The sequence below is a fragment of the Brachyistius frenatus genome, unplaced genomic scaffold (genome assembly GCF_029030835.1).
Source record: "Brachyistius frenatus isolate BFR_SWC_R1_liver_20210118 unplaced genomic scaffold, ASM2903083v1 Contig_247, whole genome shotgun sequence".
NCBI lineage: Eukaryota > Metazoa > Chordata > Actinopteri > Embiotocidae > Brachyistius > Brachyistius frenatus.
The window spans coordinates 464,742-486,006 of NW_027210846.1; the positions used below are offsets into that span (position 1 = coordinate 464,742).

Here is a 21,265-nt window from a genome sequence, read left to right on the forward strand (position 1 = left end):
GTACCATTTCATTCGGGCACAATTTGAGCTAACATGTTGTCATTTGTTAGAACCAATTATTTGAGGCTCACAGGCTTATGTTAAGGCGAAATGTCTTTAAATGTTGGCTGCTTCTTGAGGCAGTTATGTAAATATCCACAATTATCTTTAGTAGGTTTAAGAGTACGAGCAGTAAAACTGTTCACATTATCAGGGTGAAATGGGGTATTTAACAGTTAAGGAAGTTATCTACAGCTGCGACAATTGTTTTGGGAACTACAACGCGGAGCTCGTGCCAGATTGAAGTCGACTTCTAAAAGGCAGCCGGGGTGATCTCCTACCTGGAACCGGCCCAGAAGCTTCCCGGAGGAGGCGAGACACCTAACGGGTTTATATCAGTTGAACTACAAGTGAACTGCGGCCGGATTTGCACCGAGCGAACTTCCAAGTGACGGCGTGTGAGATGTAGAGTGACTGGACGTAACCGTAGGGACTCGGTCAAAGGTGATGAAGCTATTTCAAGAGGCCATGCTGAACTCAGCGAGGTGTGGATGTAAGAAGTGCTGATCTGGGGAGCCGGCAGAAAAGGAGGTCAGGTGAAAAAGTGTGTGTGTGTGTGTGTGTGGGGCGAGGGGGGGAGGGGGGGGGTGTAGGAGTAGGGGGGGAGGGGGGATCATCATGCCACTGTGTATGTATTCGTTTCCCGAAGAGCTGCCAGGACTCCAGTTCTGACTGGATTAAATGGACTTTTATTTTCTAATCATATTAGCTTCAAGGAATCTCGCGGCTCAGTTTTGGGCGAGCAGGGTGAGGTCACCCTTCAACTGTCCTTTCCAGCTGAGTTCAGTTTAAGCCCCACATTTAAGCTCCAAAAATCCACCTTGCGAAAGAGTTTTCGAGGAACGAGCTTCTACCTTTTTGTCGAGGAAAAATAAAAGGAGGGATTCTCCAGTTCAACACTTTTGCTGATCTCTCCTTGTTGTTAGATTAAAGTACACCGCACACAGAAATGAACAACACTCAGTGTTTTTCTACCCCTCGTGCAGCGACTTGTCTTTGGCTTGCAGCCTGACTAAAACCTTCGTTTTTCAGCACTTAAGTTTCTTCAGCTGAAATCGGACAGAACATGATACGGCACCCTTTGCATTATTCCAATTCTCCTAATCTGGACTTTGTTTTTGTCACAAAAAAAAACCTCGCACAGATAATCCAAACGTAACATGAAGTTCTGAAAGCTTTCATGAGAAATGGAGAAAAGCCAATTTCCCAGACCTGTACGGGGGGCCCGCACCAGAGCGGTATCAGTCATCACTCGCAAAATGTCTTCATTAACTAAACCCTACAATTGTTTGATTTTTTTTTTTTTTTTTTTTTTTACCCCACCGCAGAAGAATGTTGTCTGTTACCAGAGTCCATGTTCACACCAAAGTGTGCACTAAAAGTAAAAGGTCACCCAAATGATTTCGGTAACGCCACTGCTGGGGTCACCGGGCAAAATTATTGACTCTTAGCTCAAAAATCGTGGCCTAAATCTACTGTTTACCTCACTGGTGGTAAATGAGCAGCGGGTAATACGGAAGATACAAATTATTGCTGCTCTGATAACCTCTCAGACTCGGACAGCCCTTTTTCTTTTTTTTAATAGTGTTATCAAGCCCCGGGCGATATTTTCGCATCTTAAACTGGAGTTTCGATTGTGTATCGTCGAAAATTGACCGTATCTGTAGCAACATGCCGACACTGCCCTCTGCTTGTTTTTTTTTGTAAAGCCGTGGTAGCCTACAGGTTAGAGGAGGCGGCGAAGCTTCGACTTCATTTTTTCAGCTGTTGAACCAACTCAGGAAATGTGAAAGATTGCGAGAGGACGGCGGAGCGGGAGGCTGTTTGTGTCCCGTCTAATGATCCTCTATTTGCTTCAGAAGAGCTCAGTAGGCAGCGCTGAATGGATGTTGTTGGTATTTGGCAGCTCGGTATGTCAGCGAAAAAGCATGAATAGACCAGCGAGACTTTTTTTTTCACAAGTATAAAAAAAAAAAAAAAAAAGAAGTGAGAAAAATACTAGAGATTGACAAGATTGATTTGTGAGGACTCTCTAGCCGGCGTGGGATTCCTCTTCTTTCATGGGAAGTGTGTTCTCAGCAAACCCGTCATCAGCGCAGCATCACATGTCTTTCGCTTAACAAAAGAAAAAGCAGTCTGAAAGAGGAGCCCGCATTCAGAAATAGGAAGCGATTAGGACACCCGGCGAGAACCTCCACTTTCCCGCCTCATTCACCTCATCGATTTTCTTAATCAAAGGCTAAACTGATTTACAGGCCAGCACTGTTATGTAAATCTAAAAAAAAAATGCAACGGCCTTCTAAACACACTTTCTCAGAACAACTAAAGGCCACTTAAAATAATAATACAAGATAAAAGTTGTAGTACACTAAACCAGAGGTCTCGGATGAATCATCTCTGTCACCACATTTGACTGAAACTCGTTCGTTATGAAATCAGAGGTTATCAAAACACCACGCCGTTGACTGTCATGACCCTTTGAGCTGCAGAAAAATGGATTGAAATAATGAAGCCTGCTGCCAGACCCAACCACCGCTTTGGCAGATTTTTTTCTTTTGTTGTAGACTTTTTTTGTATAACAGACCATAAAATTGTTCCCTTGAATGTGGACCGTGTTTCTCATTCCACCGGGCTGAAAATCAAACGCCGCATTCAGATTCGTTCGTGTACGTGTTAGGTCAATTCTTTCCGGAGATCTTCGTGCTGGGTGTTTTTCTCTATCGAAACATTTCAGGAGATCTTGAATTTTAATGCTCATTTGTCTAAATATATATATATATAAATGTTTTTTAAAAAAACGAGGCTTTTTGAGGATTTGGACAAAAGTAGTTTCATGTAAGAAAACACGAATCTCAGGCTTTAAGAGCCCAAAACACGGCTGTTTTTCTTTAAAGCAGACGTTCTCTACATCTGAGGCTGAGATCCTGCTGGTGGCATCCAGGGAGAACAAAGGTTTTTCATTTCAAAGCAAAATTTCTTATTAATCATTTCTTTCCCGGTGAATCCTTTTTTTCCCCTGAAATAATTAGCAACCGACTACAGTATGCCGTCCAATAATTTATTGAAACAGCATGAAAAGTAGCAAATCAGTCTTTTAGCCTTTGTTTCTTCTTCTGATGTCTGTTGCCACCTTACAAATAATCAACCCTTTAAGTTTACAGTTCACAAACTTGAAAAGAAAAGAAAAAAAAACACTTCCGCCATTAAAAAAATTAAAAACATATTTTCATAAAAACATATTTTCAAAATAAAAATACGTCCTTGTTTGTCCTCCTTCCAGGTTATATCGAGGAGGCGTGCATCATCCCCTGTCCCTCGGACTGTAAACTCAGCGAGTGGTCCAACTGGTCGCGCTGCAGCAAGTCCTGCGGTAGCGGGGTCAAAGTTCGCTCCAAATGGCTGCGAGAGAAACCCTACAACGGCGGGCGGCCGTGTCCCAAACTGGACCACATCAACCAGGTACCGACGACCAAACGGAAACCAGGAAATCTAAGGAATTCTTTGACTTTCAGGCCGAGCAGGAGATTAAATTGAAAAACGAACGATTTCCTCCCCTCGCCATTGTTTTTCTTGAATATTTATGAACTGTGCTATGATATATCTGTACTTATTACAAGTATGATACCTAATATGCATATCCAACACCAGAGAGAGGGAGAAAGAAATTAATTATTGATGAACAGCAGAGTCTGCAGAGCTTTTCCTTTACCTTCCGCTCATTATTGCTGCACTCATTTTTTTTTTTTTTTTTTTTTGCTGAGCAGCGACACTGAAAAAAAAAAAAAAAAAAAAAAAAAAAACGCAACGGCTTCTATAAATGGATCCCGTCCACCACGTTAATCCCTCAACATGTGATTTCTTATGGTTTCCATGATTTGTAAAAAAAAAAAAAAAAAAAAAAATAGGGAAATGCTCTCCAGGCCTGTGAGTACCAGCAGATGCAGATTAAGGTTGTGTGTGTGTGTGTGTGTGTGTGTGTGTGTGTGTGTGTGTGTGTGTGTGTGTGTGTGTGTGTGCGTGCGTGTGTGTGTGTGTGTGTGTGTGCGCGTGCGTGCGTGTGTGTCGCCTAAGTTCACAGGTATTTACGCCAGAGGATTTTCTGATTACGTCCTCTCGAATGTTGCATTAATCATTGGTTCTGCACTATATGAACAGTTGGCTCGCGCTCATTAATCCATCTGTCTCCTTTTTTTTAATCCAATGCTTCGCTGGATATGACTCACCGCCACAGGCCCAGGTAAGAGCTGCTTTCCTCAGCTATTTTCTCGCGTAGTCGCAGATGTTACGGGTGTTCGACGGGTTCACCGTCAGATAAATGTACACAGTCACATTACACTCACTGTAAGTAAACAAGCTGCGCTGTGGCGGACTGGCGGTTTTCAGAGAGAGCGTCTCTGCCTCTTGAGGGCAGAAATAATCTCATTGGCTTGAGTTAAACCTCGGAGAGCTGAGCCAAAGAATCGCTGCGTATTAGGCAGAATTTAACTGACAAACCCGCACGGCTAAGATGAAATGTTCATAAAAATCTATCTATATATATATATTAAAAAAAAATCACACAGGCTTTCGTCGTTGCCACGGCGATGATACTTGTCAGTTTAGCCACGCCCACTGGGATTATTCTGAAGACAGTTTTTAGAGAAGAAAAACTCACCGTCTGCCACGCTTGATCTGCCGCTCCGATCCGCTCCAAAAGTGTTGACGATGTCGCCGCCAGGTGTACGAGGTGGTGCCGTGCCAGAGCGACTGCAATCAGTACGTGTGGGTGGCCGAGCCGTGGAGCGTCTGGAAAGTCAGCAACGTGGATTTGAAGGAGAACTGCGGCGAAGGAGTCCAGACCAGAAAAGTCAGGTATTTATCGACCCGTCTTATCATTCTATCTCACTATTGACATTTGCATTGTTTTGGATGCATTAATATATACGTAAGTAAGTATTGCATTAAGTGCAAGGGGTCTCCAACCTCTCTGAGACCTGCTTCGACGTAATGAAAGTGTCCCGAGAGCTTCTCACGGGGTAGTAACATTTCTTCACATAGCTGAGCTCCACCCAAACCGGCGGAATCACCTTCTTTTATGTGAAGAGTAGCGGATCGATCGCTCTTCGCGCACATTTTGTGTCACAACAGCATGAATTCAGCAGCATGTGCATGTTTTTTTTTCTGGATGCATTTTCTTTACATTTCCAATTGAGGCGGGGAGTATTTTGTGGATCTACAATTAGACTGATGTTCCCTGAATGCCTACCGTTTAAACGTGTCAAGCAAATGGTTCTAATGTAAAAATGAAATCCAGCGTTTCTCTTTGTTTGGGTTCATTTATTTGGTCAAAGCATAAAATGAATGTGAAAATAAGGGTGAGAGTACATTTCTCTTTTCATAAAATTGACCTTGAGGTCCACATCCTGCTCTGTGAGAACCGCAGAGGTTGTCAGGTACTCCGTGTTGCTGCCAGCTCCATGTCCTGTTAAAACACAGCGTCTGACTCCGGAGCATGACAGCAGAATCTAAAATAAGGTCAAACTCTGTGTTTTTTTGTTTTGTTTTGTTTTTTTGGGTTGTTTTTTTTTTCCACCCGACCCGACAGGTGCATGCTCAACACCATCGACGGCCCGTCCGAGTCCGTCGAGGACTACCTGTGCGACCCGGAGGAGATGCCACTGGGGGCCCGGGAGAGCCGGCTGCCCTGCCCGGAGGACTGCGTCCTCAGCGACTGGAGCCCCTGGAGCCGCTGCAGCCTGGTGAGAGCCGGACCCAGATCAGAAAGCGGCGTTTGAATCGTTGTCAACAGGTTATTTCTCGTCCACCAAGGTGGAATAAAAGAGATATATGAACTTGGAAGGAGGGAGAAAAATGGCTGATATCTCACTTATATTACAATGTGCTCACCGTGCGTTCAGCAGTGGAGGGAAGATGATTTATGATAAAGACTCAGCAGCAGTTTTTACAACTTACATTTAGTGGCACACGCACACAGACGCGCACACACACACACACACACACACACACACACACACACACACACACACGCGCGCACGCTTATATTTCTGGAGTTTTCTTCGGGTGACATAGCGCAGAAACTGAAGATGTTGCAGCTAATGTGTGAACATCATCCAACAGACAGACACAAACTGCAGAAATTATTTCATCAGCATTACCTTTATTTGTCTGCTATGTTTACACATACAAGGACTTTGACTCCGGTTGCGACTTGCTCTCGATGTACGTACAGATAAACAATAGACATATATATATATATATACAGCTCAAAAGACGTAAATACATATGTACAGCTGACACGTAAGGTGTTTTCACCTTATATGGAACCACCTTTATATAGACACAGATAAAACAATGGTGCAATTGTGCGTAGCGCAAATGGTGCGGTGTTATTGCACAGGTGTTGCACTCATTGTGTTGATGTAATCGTAATCATTGTTGTATTTTCAGAAATAGCTCGCAAGATACTCAACGCCGCCAGGGATTTAGTTCATAAACACTCGTTTCATCGTAAACAAAAATTTGACGGTAAAAGAAGTCAAATGTGACAGTTTCTCTCCTCTGCATCACGACCTGCGACCTTTTCCAACTGAAACGGCCAAAAACAAGGCGGCTTTTCAAACACCCTCCATTTCATCACCGCACGACACACACACACACACACACACACACACACACACACACACACACACACACACACACACACACACACACACACACACACGGTGCATGAGCAGTCGTACTTTTTGCCCCCCCCCCTCCTAAAAAACAAAAACAAAACAACCTCGTAAGGTGTCAGAACATCCTGTCCGCGCCCCTCCTCCGATTCACGTTAACTGCTCCGGCTTCACCCGCCGTTCTCTCCGCAGCGTCCCGTTCATTGTTAATCACGCCTCCTTTGTCCTTTCCCCCCAAAAAGCGCCCCGACGCGCCGAACTTCCCACAATTCCAATCTCGACGTGGAGTCTGCGGCGGCACCAGCGGGGGCCGTCCTCGCAATGTTTTATTCATCGTTTGCCGGCGATGGGGTTGGTCAAAGGGCTGTCGCTGCCCCCCCCTCCTTTTATTTCCTTTTTTTTTTAGTGTGTGTGTGTGTGTGTGTGTGTGTGTGTGTGTGTGTGTGTGTGTGTGTGTGTGTGTGTGTGTGTGTGTGTGTGTGTGTGTGTGTGTGTGAGACATCCTTTCCCCAGGGGAAAACGGGCATATAAGCAGGATGGGAGAATGTCTAAACGTAAGAAATCTAAAATGAAGTGTGGCCCCATTTTTTTGTTTTACGCAGTTAGCGCCATTAATGTTTAATAAACACAGACATCGTCGCGTCAAGAACTCCACGGCGCCGCTTTCAAGTCGGGACACGTACGCCTGGAACGCTGCTTATTATGACTTGGAAAAGATATCGGGCCGCTTAATCACTAACGCGTTTTAAAGGCTCCTGTTTTGTTAATTGGGAGTCTCTGTTGCAGCCCTGCATCAGAACCAACAGTCGAGTGAGGACAGCGTACACCCTGAGGTCCCCCGGCGTGGGAAGACGGTGTCCAGAGTCCGCCGACAAGGAGCTCTGCGGCCTGAACCTCAACTGTTTCAACTACTTCTACAACATCACAGGTAAAAGGAGGAAAACGAGCTCCAGAGTTGCAGCGGAGAGGAAGGACCCAGCCGAGTTTTTTTTCTTTCAGGAAAATGTTGACAGCCAGGCGACAGTGTGCTCGTACCGGTCTCTCCGAAGTGTCAACAGAAATAAACAGCCGGCCCCCAAAACTCCTTCTCAAGAGCCGGGAATGAGAGCTGCTTTAAATGACTTCATCGAAGAATAAGTCGGGTTGACGACGTTGAACCGGGAGTTAAACTAGAAAAGGAAAACACAAAACAAACCACATCTTAATCGACTGCTTTGTGATTAACGGCTAAATATAAACAGCCTTACGATGCGACCGACGCTCCCTGCAACTTTGCAGCTCTTGCTACTTCCTGCTTCCTCCATCGCTACAGGTGTCAAAATAAAAGCCTCCATTTATGGTTAACTCGTGCTTTCTTCCAAATGCCCTACTTGTGTACCAATGCTCACCGTTTTTGAGCCCATAAAGGATTTTCAAATGAAAACGTCCGAAGGAAGCTGCAGCTGCTTCCTGAACAGCCACACAAAAGTGTTTCTTTTTTCACTAAACCGCTGCCGGACAGAAGAATCAGTGCGTTTTATTGAGTGCGATAAACAGAGGGAACAAAAACACGTTGATTTTCCGGGTAAAATAATAAAAGTCGCAGAATATTTTGGCGTATCATACGTACTCCGGCTCAATGTTTCTTAACCATAACCAAATCACAGATGTAAAAAAAAAGCTTTTAAAAACTGACCGTGAACAACGCTGCAGGCGCAGCTGAATGAGCTCATCAGCTGTTTTAACAGCAACAACAGCAATCAATAAATAGCTCATCTAAAAAAATAAAAAAATGTCTTATTACTCTGCCGAGCGCTTATCGCTTTTGTTTCTTCGGGTAAGATAATTACAGACCTCGCAAGGTTTTTAATCGAGCCGTGTTTCGTGATTGTGTAACGTTAATGGAGCTCTGTTGTTTATCAGTTTAGCGCCGGGGTCTCCGACCTGTTTTCTTTTTTTTTTTTCTCTCTGAGAGCTACTTTGACAAAATGAAAGTGTCTGAGAGGTCGATTGCGTCTCTCGCTCACTCATTAATGGTCGCTCTTTATAACCCCCCCCCCCACACCCCACCCCACCCCCTGGCCCCCCCCGCTCCCGTTTGCGATCCAGCCGACAAATATTAAAAAATATTGCATTGTATGTTATTTACCTAATTTATGAGCACCTGTTACTTCCCGTCTCGGCGTGAGAGTCTCTGCTGCGTTTTGCAGGCGTTTTTGTAAGTCCCATTACAGTCCTCTGATCTCTGTGTGTCCGTCAGCGAGCGCAGCGGACGCCAGCTTTAGGTCCGTGGAGTCCGCTCCACATTTCAGGTTGACAATCGGCGCGCGTTTATGTTTTTTTTTGTTGTTGTTTTTTCCGACCTATAAAGCCCAAAAGATGAAAAGAGTCGGTAAAAACATTCGTCTCTTGGCCTCCGCGGTCGAATGCCTTGCTCAGCGGCGCCTCCGCGACGACTGCCCGACAGCGGAACGTTTTTTGATTAACTGTCAACAGAAAAGATTTCCAAACGAGATTTGAGCTGGCAGCTCTCCCGAGCTCCCCTCCTCTAATCTGCGGGATTTTCACACCTCCACATCACGCGTCACCGAGGTTACTCTTTCACATTTCACTCAAACAAAAAAACTATTTTAATACACAAGGAGAACCAGCCGCCCGCTCTGTATTTCATTAGGATTTGTTGCCTCCCCTGACGTGACATATAATCCCCGCCGCTGGGTTCACAGTGGCGCGCAGGTTTCCCGCGGTGTGTGCACATAATATACGAGCAGATATTATCATTGGGCGTAAAGCACTACTTTTTTTTTATATATATTTCTTTTCCTCCTATTGTTGATGCGGACCTTCCACGCCGCTCCTCCCCGCGCTCCTCTCTTCCTCTTCTCGCCGTCTTCCTTTCTCGTCTCTTGCTGTCGTTCGTTCTTTCTTTCTTCTCGCAGTCTCGCTATTTTCAGTCCCCAGAGTGCCACGACGGCTCCTCGCAAAGAAGGAAACACAATTTCCCCGAGTTGAGGCTCGGCGAACGAGCTCGCTGCAGCTAAAAACAGCCAACCCCTCTTTGTCGGCGGTTGGCACACTTCGCGAGCGATACCTCAGCCTCCCTGTTGTTGCAGTGTTGTTTTTAAAAAAAATTTATTTATGTATATTCTTGTGACAACATCCTGCACGCTGTGGTTGTTTAAATGCGTTTGACACCCTAAGTCGGGTATGAAACGATGCCTTTCCTCTTCAGAGAAATCTTTTTTTTTTTTTTTTTTTTAGGGGGCGGCAAGGTTCAGTCTCTTAAGGCTCTGATTTTTTTTTTTCTTTTGAACTGCTGAGGTTTGTCGGGGGGGAAAAACTTGCAGTGGTGCTGCTTTTTAAAATCCTGATTATTTCCACAAAGAAGGGAAGTCAGACGCGAGCGCGCAGCCCGACGCTGGCACGGAAAGCAGACCGATGGCAGGTAGATTTAGTGGATTGAAGAGAGCTGTTGGAAAACCTTAAAGGACAAAAATAATCGTCTGTTGGCGGCTGGTGAAGCCGTGTGTACGCTCTCGACTGATTATTTCTACAGCGAAGACAGAAGGACAGCAAATGTGTAATGTTGCAAATCTGAAGTCAAACTTGCAATATGGCGAATGCGAGGCCGTGCTCCGCGTTCTGCTGAGTCATCTGGAAGTGGTTCATTTTGCATGCGTGCCGTGCACTTCCCTTAAAGATCCATCCAGATACGCGGCTTGGGGAATTTTTTAGCGCCGTGTCAGCAATGTAGCTGCTAATTAATTTGATAGTGTTGCACCGTGTCAATACGCCATATCAAAAATCCTTTAAAAAAATAAAAAATAAAAAATATATATATATATATATATATATATAGTTATATATACAATTGATATTTCATATGAAAATCATGGTCTCCGTGCTCCCCGGGAACGTGCTGCATATATATATATATATATATATATATATGTATATATATATATATTTATACATAAAGAAACTTAAGCTAAACAACTTTCAAAGTAACAAGGTGGCAACACGCGGCGAACAGTGTTCACCCCCTAAAAAACAATAAAAGCTTGAGACACTCCATGGTTCCTTCTCACCGTTTTGTTTGTTTTTTTTTTTGGGGGGGGGGGAGGATTTATTCGTTGTGAAGTGTAAAGAACGTGTTGACAGCTGAAGCATTTGAACGCTCCCGAACAAGTGTCTCCTCGTGTTTTGTCGCACCCCCCGCCGCCGCCGCCGCCCCCTCGCATCACCCAGCCTTCAACTGCAAAACACGTCCAAGTACAGAAGTTCTTGTGACTTGAATGCACGCTCCTTCCCTCTCCATTTTTTTTTGTTTGTTTGTTTTATTTCTCTTTCTGCTTCCGTCTGAATCACGACAACCTGCCGTTTCTACAGCTGCTCTCACCCGGGAGGCTAAAAAAAAAAAAAAATCAACAGCAGCGACCCCTGCTGGTAAATATTTGCTTTACGTGGTTAAGTTGCCTTCTGGTCGAGCTCAGAGGTAACAAAACACCGTGTGAGGTCCCAAATGTACGCCGGTCTTATTTCAGACTACTGGAGGGCGATAACGGCCTGAAAAAAAAAATGCCATGATATTTCAGGGTTTTTCCGCAATAACAATTTTCGTGACGATATGACAAAATGCTAAAAAAAAATATTGCATTATTAATAAAAATAGGTAAATAAACAGCAAAGTAAGTGATATAGATTTATGTTAGCACAGATGTAACAGTCTTATTCTGCTCTTGCTTTGCGCAGCTTGAACTTGACAGATAGGTAACGTTAAATCATTGAAATAAGGACCGAGCAAATCGGAGTACAGTTTTAAGACTTTTTTAGTTACGATTTCTTCCTCTTTTTTTTTTTGTAAAACTGTGAAAACACAAAATACACAATACAATACAACATGGCAGGCTCCCACTCAGATCTAATTTACATTTTTCTTATGAGGATTTAGACATCAAGCTTTGGAGACTTGGTATGTCAGCGTCGTTGGAAACGGAGCTTTTTCCTTCAGCAACGAGTTGCTTTAATGAAGTCGAGAGGACTTTTCTGTTTTTGAATGTGCAGCGTATTTTTTTTTTAATGATGTTTATTTTGAGTTATTCATCTTAAGTAGATGAAATTAGTTTTAGAAAATACCGGAGATGCCAGTTGTGTTTTTGCATATTTATGCAATTCATTATGTGTTACTATTCATTAGTCTCTGCGTGGAAGCTGTTGTTGACGTAAAGGTGTCGTGAACAGCACGTCATTTGCCGACATTTTTTGCAGTCAGCTCGCTGCTGCTCGTGACTTCTTCTAAATGTTTCTCGGGCTGCTTTTGATGTTTAAGAAAACAAATGCAGAAAATGTAACAAAGTCACCTTGTGATGCTCAAAGATAAAAGAAAAAAAGGCAGCGGTAGTGCCGGGCATCTTTATGTAATATTACACTTTAAAAAACAATCACAAATACTATGTTGTACTGTGCCGTTGGTATGACGCCCGTAGGCCTCCGCAGCTTTGATTATTATACACCAGTTTTTTTTTTTAGCATGAACAGACAAAAATAAAAGCATGAACATGTTTTTCTTTTTTTTTCCTCTTCAGACTGGAGCACTTGTCAGCTGAGTCCGAACGCCGTGTGCGGCAGCGGCATCAAGACCCGGATGCTCGACTGCGTTCGCAGCGACGGCAAATCGGTCGACATGAAATTCTGCGAGGAGGTGAGATTTCTTCCCAAAAAATTCCTCGTTTTGTAGCTTTTGCACTTTTTTTTTTGTACTTTCTTTCTTTGACGCTTTAGTTTCTCCGAATGACTTAATCACATCACTCGTTACGATACATCGTCGCACCCTTCCAGGGACTATTCGGCCCACGGCGACATGAAATATTCAGGAATATTTCCCGTACAGAGATTGCTGCCGTTGCTTCGGGGCTGAGCGTTTTATTCATTCATAACGTGTCTCGGGCTCGCTGTAATTGTAGCCGTCAGGCGGTGGCGGAGCCGTCCCCACAGCTATTTAACCCTTGGCCCGCTTCGTCATCTGGCTCATTCACAAAAAAATCCCATCGAGTCAGGCCGGCTTTCACAGCAGCCTCGATGTGGTTTTTTTTTGTGAGGGGATCTGATGATGGAAGTCCTCATGAAATAACCGGCTTCATTCCCCCCCCCAAAAAAAAAAAAAAAAAAAAAAAAAAAAAAAAAAAAAAAAAAAAAAAAAAAAAAAAAAAAAAAAAAAAAAAAAAAAAAAAACACACGCCGCCGCAGCTGAACCTGGAGAAGAAGTGGCAGATGAACATCTCCTGCGTGGTCGACTGTCCCGTCAACTGTCAGCTGTCCGAGTGGTCGTCGTGGTCGGAGTGTTCGCAGACCTGCGGACTGGACGGTGAGATTCGTAGTTTCAGTCACGCACTTTTGGTTTTTTTTTGAGCAACTTCTAGTCTCAGGGGAGGAATAAAACGCGTCACCTTTCACCGGTAAGACTTCTCGATACAACTCGGTCACTTCATCATCTTACTACATTTTTCATGTGCAATAATGAGACAAGATTACAGTAAAAGCACAAACCGAAGCAAAGAAAAGAGCATAGAAGAACAATTAATGGACAAATAATAAAGTAATAATAAACTTCATTGGTATAGCATCTTTCATAGAAGAAATGCTCCCAAGTGCTTTACAGCAAGAAGATTACACATATAAAGGGACATTTTAAAATATAGAAAGAAAAAAAAGCATAGAACAGAGAAAATGCCTGAAATTAAACACAGGTAGAGTTAGAATATAAATTACAATAAAGCAAACAGATTTACATCAAAGATAGTCTGTAAATGTTTTTTTTAATTTTTATTTTTTTAAAGATTTTATACAAATAGTTATGATGAACTTTCAACTGTACTAACCTGTATGAAAAGTGCAATACATGATCAAGTTTGACCGATTGATTTTAATTAATGAATTGACGGGGCTGAACTCGCTCAATTTACAGTCCCAAGGATAAATAGGCGGCTACATTCAACTGCAACACACGACGGGAGTTTATGATGCAGCACTAATGGACCTTTAACCTCACTCACCTGCTGTTTGTTCACAAGACATCGAGAATATTTGTGTTTGGCTCCAGAAAAAATAAAAAGTCAATTAAAAACAAAAAGCCAACAATTAATGATGACCAACGCGGAATGACTGTCGAGGCACTTTTCCGTAAACATGTACACGTGTGAATGTGAAGCAGGAAGAGGAATATCTGCTCTGAGCTGTTGCAGCCTGCAAACATTAAGTCTTAAAAAAATATATTTCAGAATCCAGAATCACTTGATGCAGGTTTTTTTAAGTACAAGATTTTGCGCATCAACACTTTTTCTGTGAAACGACTCCACACTGAATCGCTAAAAAGCACGGTGTGGCAGAGCGAAAAACACACACGCTCAGCAAAATCACACTTCCTGATCCCCACCGAAGGCATTCGGATGAGAAAAACCCACAAAAAGGCAAAGAGGAAGTGTCTGTTTAAGAGAAAGCGGTTGTTGTGTTACGGTCTCACAAATATGACCGGGGAAGAAACAAAAATCCGTCCTGTTGCCCCAGTTGTTGTTCCGGCGTTCCACACAATTGATTCTGTCCCATTACATCTTCCTGCGTCCTCGGGGGCCCGTGGGAGCGCTTTGAAGAAGAGGCGCTACCGCAATAGTTGGTAAATCACGAGGCATAAGATACAAGTTAAAAAAGAGGCGAAAGCAGCAAGAGACAACCTTATTTGATGTGGGGCTTTTTTTAGGTGTGTGTGTGTGTGGGAGGTTCTCTTGTTGGAATAGGATATGAGGTTGTACTGTGTGTGTGTGTGTGCGTGTGTGTGTGTGTGTGTGTGTGTGTGTGTGTGTGTGTGTGTGTGTGTGTGTGTGTGTGTGTGTGTGTGTGTGTGTGTGAGAGAGAGAGTGTGTGGGAAGGCTGGTTTGTGTTTTATGTGTTGAAAGGTGTCGTAGGTTGGCAGAGGTGCATCCCAAGGTGAGCTGATTGCTGGTTAGCCGATGTGGAAATGAAAGTGGAATTTTTTTTTTTACAAGTGGAGGGTTTTCAGAGATGTGCGAGTGGGCGGCCTTACAACAGGTACACAGACGGAAAGGTTGCATTGTGAAAATGTGTGCGGGGAGGGGTGGGGGATGGGGAAGGGAGGAGGAGGCGTCCTCCGTGTTCAACCTTTCTCTTCATTCATCGCATCAATTCTGCACTCAAATCAAACAGTCTCCGAGGTTTCGTTGACGCATCTGGTTGAGAGAGTCGGTAGATTGAGGTGGAATAAAAGCCTTTTTTTTTGTTGTTTTTTGTTTTTTGTTTTATTTACTCAAGATGGACGAGAACCAATCAAGACGGCAGACGCGCAGTACGGTATGTCAGGCCATTTAGAAAAACCCTGCTCCATTAAGTGAAGTGCTGTTTGGGCACATTAAGATTAATCTAATGCATCCAAAACAAATACATCCACATGCATTTAAAAAGCGAGTTGTTTACGGAGGACGCCAGAACTTTTAGCGTTTCGTTTATTGTGCAGAAAACAAGCCTCGCTCAACTTCGTTTTGAGGCTTGATAAGAGGACCTTGTTGTTTTTCTACCTTGAGTGGTCCTTCATTAGGCAACGCAACCTTGGCAGTATAAATGATGTCATTTTGTTTGAGTATGACATTAAACCCAGAGAACCCGATGGAGGGAAAACTGCGTCCAAATTCGCCCCTGCTTCTCCTCTGTTGAATCGTGCGGCGGGTATTCATCACGGAGAGATGGAGCTTAAATCCCATGAAACCCCAAAACTTGAGCTTTCCGGACAACGCAAGTACCTCATCTGTGTTTTGAAGAGTTGCAGAGAAAAATCGACAAACGTAACCGCCGTTACACTCTGACGGACGCCCGATCGCTTCCCGCGTGTCAAAATACACAGCAGAACTTACTCTTTCTGATGATACGCGTCGTTTCTCTGTACGTCGAAGCTTTTTTTTTCTTAAACATATTCGTGGGCTTTAACTACAGCCGAGTTATTAGCACACATCACAGGGCCGTAAGTCCTGAGTGTGAGTCCCTGGTTTTGGGCACCTGAACCACCCGCAGTCATTCATGACATTTATTTTTCCGACCGGCACTGAGCATTTTTTTAATTTTTATTTTTAATTGCTGAGTCATACAGTGTCCCACAAACATGGTTCAGATATTTACAGATTGTAGACAATCCCCTCTGCACAATTATACAAAGATATCTCGACTGACAATATTTAATGGTGAGATACATGTAAAAACATGACTTTCATTTTTTTTTCCTTGATATAAAAGCTAATATAAAAGATCTTTTGGTATTATCACATTAAATGATGAAAGATTCTGATAGCTTAGACTGTCCTGAACAAAACAAGATAAAGCATGAACGGTTAGCCCCTATAATGACCAAGATATGAGCTTAAAAGTGAAGGTCGTGAAATTTCAACCGAAAAATCACGTTGGGTTCACTGGGTTAAAAAAAACTATGAGTGTGGAAACACATAGATGAACCCAGCGTTGATGTCACTCGCCTGTGTGTTTACCTCCAGGTAAGATGTGGCGGCAGCGGTCGGTGGTTCAGGCCTCTCAGGGCGACGGACGGCCGTGCCCCTCTCAGCTGGAGCAGTGGAAGCCGTGTCCGGTCCGACCCTGCTACCGCTGGCAGTACAGCCCCTGGTCCGAGTGCAGGGTGGAGGTATGTGAATAATATATTACATTACACCGTGATCCGGGGACATTAAATATTAACGATGGTATCGACCTCGGGTCGAGAAATGCAGCTTTGACAGGACCCTGGCTCGGCCGAGATCAATAAACATAAGAGTTTGAGCCAGAGAGCGGGTTTTTGGGAGGCAGGAATTTCAACGCATGGGAAAAAAAAATAATGGAGTCTTTAGTATTGATGAACAACCTCATCAAATCCCTGTTCATACAGTTATTTTGAGAGATGGACAGCAAAAATCAATCTAATGCATCTTTAATGCTGATACATTACTGTAAACCAATACCTCTGCCAGGAAATTTGGCAGCCCTGTATAGTTCATTTTACACCGAGCGTCGGCAGGTTAGACTTTAAAAGCGTCCGACGCAGTACTTTATGAGATGAAGCAACACTTTGCAACCGGAGGTGTAGATTCATGGGGAGACGAGGAGATGGCACTTATTGTGAATTTTTTTTTTTTTTTTTCAATTGTTCACCTCAGTTTGCACAATGAATGATCAAGTGTCTTGAGTCTCAGCCGTCTCAAAGAGAGACAGAGACGGAAAGACGTTACAAATAAAGTAAATACGTTCGTCAAGTGCATGCAACATTTATGAATCCCACTTTGCTGCAATAAAAGTGGTTGAAGTGAGAAGAACTGACTATTAAATTTCATAAAACAAGATGTGTAGTTAGTGAAAAAGGTAATAAATCACAGTGTTTCCCTCCCATCATTGTCTTGGGGAGGGAGGGCCGCCAAATACCATCGTACTCACAGAACTGCAGTTACCACAAGTAACTACTATTTATTTACTTGGTTTACTTGGTACCCAATTTCTTTCAGCTCGGTGTGAGAGTCTCTCATGCATGTTTATGTCACTGAAAGTCGGGCTAATCGGTCTGTTCCTCCGCTCTGTTGCGTTACGCAGAACAGGAGGTGAACGTTGCTAGAGCCGATGACAACTACGCTCGTTAGGTGACTGTAAAAAAAAAAAAAAAAGGAAGGAAAGAAGCACAATAAAGGCTTAAACTTAAGCTATCTGTGTAAAACCCTCAACGTCAAACTGATGAAAACCAGACCAGAACATCAGCATTACTTATGCTGAAAGTTGTAAGGACCCGCGGAGGGAACACTGAATCACAACAGCTGTTAGTTTACCAGTGTACCGAGGAGGTTCATGTAACCTCCCCTTTCTTCTTCTTCTTCTTCTTCTTCCTCTTCTTCTGCGGTGTTCCCGTCCTGTCAGAATGTCGTGTGCGGGCACGGCATGCGCTACAGGAACCTGTCCTGCTTCGTGTCGGACGGCTCCGGCGACGGCGAGAGCGGCCTGGTGGACGAGGAGCTGTGCAGCAGCCTGGAACTGGCTGTCGACGGAGACAAGCAGATCACACTGAGCGAGGCCTGCACCCTCCCCTGTCCAGGTAATGACGCTGCCTTCAAGGCCCCCCTCCCAAAAAAAAAAAAAAAAATATATATATATATATATATATATATAATAATATGGTAATTATGAGTTCTTTGTGCTGCATGAAGGGAACTGTCAAAGTCACGTCAAAAAACCTCCGGACAGAATTGAAGGGATATGTTTTGGATGTACGTCTGCAGTCGCAGGGTGTGTTTGTTTCTGTCGGACGTTTCGATATCAATCTAAATGCACTAATCCCTGATTAGACTTTCATAATTTTACTTATTTACTTAATACAAAAAAACAACAACCATACAGCTAGAGTTAATCAACTTTGACCCCAAATGACCCCAAAAGTAAAGTATGTCTTTTGCCACATAAGCTGATACACTGGGTAATTTACTGAAAACTGCTGACTGTGTGTTGTTTGCTTCAGTTCCTGGTTCAGTGTACAGACGGACAATTCATGCGAAATTACTCCTCAATATTTGCCACCAACTACTCGCCTTAAACTCGGGCTAATGTTTGAGAAGAGAGCCGTTGTTTGCTCTGCACGTCCAACGTCCAACTTACTTCGCGTTGACCATTGGTTATCTGTGGATGGACCGTCTGCTTTGTGCTTTGCTCTCAAATCGCTGGGCGTCTTTGTGGGTTTACTTGTATACTGGCTTTACCAGGCCGTTTTACATTACATGTCATTTTTGTTGCTTTTTTTTTTTAAGCGGTTCCACACCGAACGTTTTGACGGTTGTCGTCGTCTTTTTCGCGTTTCTGCTGTTTGTACCGTGGTAGCAACGCTCACAGCACCCTACGTTTTACCAGAGCCCGGTAGCAGCAGGTACTTTATGTTGTTTAATGGCGGTTGGTTAACAGCTTTTAGGTGCTTTACCGCCCCCTTGTGGTGCCGGTAAAAAAAAACAAGCTAAATGAGGCGAGACGATATTCGCATGAACTATTCCCTTTCAATTGTTCTATTCAAAACTTAGAAATCGCAACTCGTCCCTAGTTCAGTGTATTCCTTTTAAATGTGGTATTTTCAGTAACACAGCATGTCCATGTAAATTAAAAAGATCACGGCCACCGTTACCACAATGAGTCAGGAGCAGGTTAGTATAGCTTGAATTTGATTGGATCTGTGGTTTTTCATCGGTGTAGTTCAGCGGTCTCCAAACCTTTTTTTTTTTTTCCTCTGAGAGCTACTTTGAGAAAATGAAAGCGTCTGAAAGCTACTCACGTCTTTGTAACGTCTGTTCATATAGCTGAGCTCCACCCAAACCAGCTCAATAAGCATATTTTATGTGAACAACAACAAATCGATACTCAACACACACACACACACACACTCGCGAGCTACTGGTTGGAGACCCCAGGTGTAGTTGATACAGACATTGTATGTCAGTTAATCTTGTCTTCGGGTTATTTTGTCCCGGGACTCGACATCATTACTGTAGACAGTGTCGATGTAAACACTTAACTGAAGACAATTTTCAAGTCAAGTCTTATTTCAACTATCAAAAGACCAAGTTTGGAGCTCTGAAGAAATATTTCTTTATGAATTATTCTGTTTTGAACTGAGCTGCCTTCAGGTTCAATTCACTCCCAATGAATAACACAGTAAACACTTGTCAACAGTGTGAGTCAACACTTCCGTTACAGGGTGGATTGTATTTTCTCTAACTAATGGCAAAATAAATGGACTACATTATGGCAGCTGATTTGTAAAACGTAAAAAAGTTGTTTCCAAATACAGCTTTAACTAAAAAAAAAAAAAGACGTTTTTTAATTTCTACTTGTTACCGTGAATCGGCTGTGCTTAAATCAAGGCGACTTTATTTTTGTAGCGTATTTTAAAAAAGAAGATCCAAAGGGTTTTACGTGCAACAGGAAAGGCATTAAGAAAAAGTATCCCTTGCACAAAAAAAACAGGTGAAATTCACACAATCAAAAACTCATATGATCACGTGACCACGTGTGATTGTGTATGTATTGTTGCCATGGGAAACGTAGTTTTGGAACATTTTCACGGTGTAATGTGTGAATCCCACGTGGATTCACGTGTGAAAACCTATTCACACAAAATGTATGTTTTTTTTCTGTAAGGGACAGAAATTTAAAAAAGTGTTAAATAGAAGATCAAAATAAGAAATACAAGAGTACGAGTTACTCAGACACATCTGGGTTTGACCACTAGCTTGCTAAAATTAGCATGCTTATGACTTTCAGTAGATACAGGTAGGGTGTATTTAAAAACAATTAAAAAAAATGCTGATATTCTGGTCTGGTTTTCAGCAGTTGGAAGTTCGAGGTTCGTCCATTAATAGCTTAACTTTGGCTTTTATTGCGCTTTTTTGTTTTGTTTTACAGTCACGTAACGAGTGTAGCGGTCATTAACTCGAGTAACAGTCAGTGTCCACCTTCAGTATTTGCGCAACTTTCAATTTCAGAAAAATGCATGAGCGACTCTCACGCTGAGTTGAAATGAAACTGTGCACAGGAACTAAATAAATAGATAGTAGTTACCGGATGTAACTGCAGTTCTATGAGTACGTTTGTATTTTCTTTCTTTCTTTCACACTGCAGTGTACGAAATAGGTAATTATTGATTTAATAAAAGGCGGTGGAAAAAAAAAAACAAGAAAAGGCTGTGATTTAACAGAGTTGCAGCAGACCTGCAGCTCTGTGGGAGTTTTTTTTTTTTTTTCTTCCAGATATGTGAAGCATAAAAACTGAACGCTGCTCCTCCATGTTGAGTTTTGACTCCGGGGACAGAAAGCAGACCTTTCCTAGACAGCCTGAGGTATCTGAACTGTTAATGCAGTCGCAGATCAGATACGTATTCTGGCTCCAAAGTACTCAGTGCTTTCTAAACTAGCAGCAGTATTTTGAAACCCGCTCTTTGACATACAGGAAGCCAGTGTAAAGATTTCAGAAGTGGGGTGATACGATCTACTTTCTTAGTTGTAGTCGTAGTCTTTAGTTCCTCAGCCGCTTCTCTTCGCCTCTCAGCTGGAGCGGCGGAAAAAAAGACAACCCCTCAAAGGCCTCCCACCAGCGAACACTTTAGTCTGTTGAAGTTGTCCGGCCGAGCCGGAGGCGCCGCTGTCGGGAGCGGTGTTCTGTTTCAGGTGGAGCATAAGGACTATTTGGACCGCCTGCATTTGACCGAGAGGTGAATCTCAATGAAATGTAATCACCTACAATTGAATTGTATTCCTTTTTTTTATAGCAAAAGAAACAGCAGCAACGTTATTAAAACACACACGAACAGAGAGATATAAAATAGCAGTAAAAAAAAAAAGGTGCAATCAATAACGTGTGTGGGCGAGATAACAAAAACCTGCAGGGTTTAAAAAAAATAAAATAAAAAGACAAGATGGCAAGCTAAGATAGAACTGAATAACAATCTGCTGTCGAGTAAATGGAAATAAAGTGCAAATATTATGTGTTTATTCTTCTATTATAAGCGT

General features: G+C 43.0%; 1 protein-coding gene across 1 annotated transcript in view; it reads left to right on the forward strand.

The window, feature by feature from the left end:
• The window catches only part of LOC138634083 (thrombospondin type-1 domain-containing protein 7A-like), a 151,559-nt gene that overhangs the window by 107,205 nt on the left and 23,089 nt on the right, over positions 1-21,265 (forward strand). Inside the window, exons 15-23 of the mRNA XM_069720699.1 lie at positions 3,320-3,498; positions 4,271-4,276; positions 4,757-4,890; positions 5,624-5,777; positions 7,500-7,641; positions 12,278-12,393; positions 12,939-13,056; positions 16,241-16,386; positions 17,640-17,814. Of these exons, the coding sequence (XP_069576800.1) occupies positions 3,320-3,498; positions 4,271-4,276; positions 4,757-4,890; positions 5,624-5,777; positions 7,500-7,641; positions 12,278-12,393; positions 12,939-13,056; positions 16,241-16,386; positions 17,640-17,814 (1,170 nt within the window). The remainder of the gene's footprint in view (positions 1-3,319; positions 3,499-4,270; positions 4,277-4,756; positions 4,891-5,623; positions 5,778-7,499; positions 7,642-12,277; positions 12,394-12,938; positions 13,057-16,240; positions 16,387-17,639; positions 17,815-21,265) is intronic.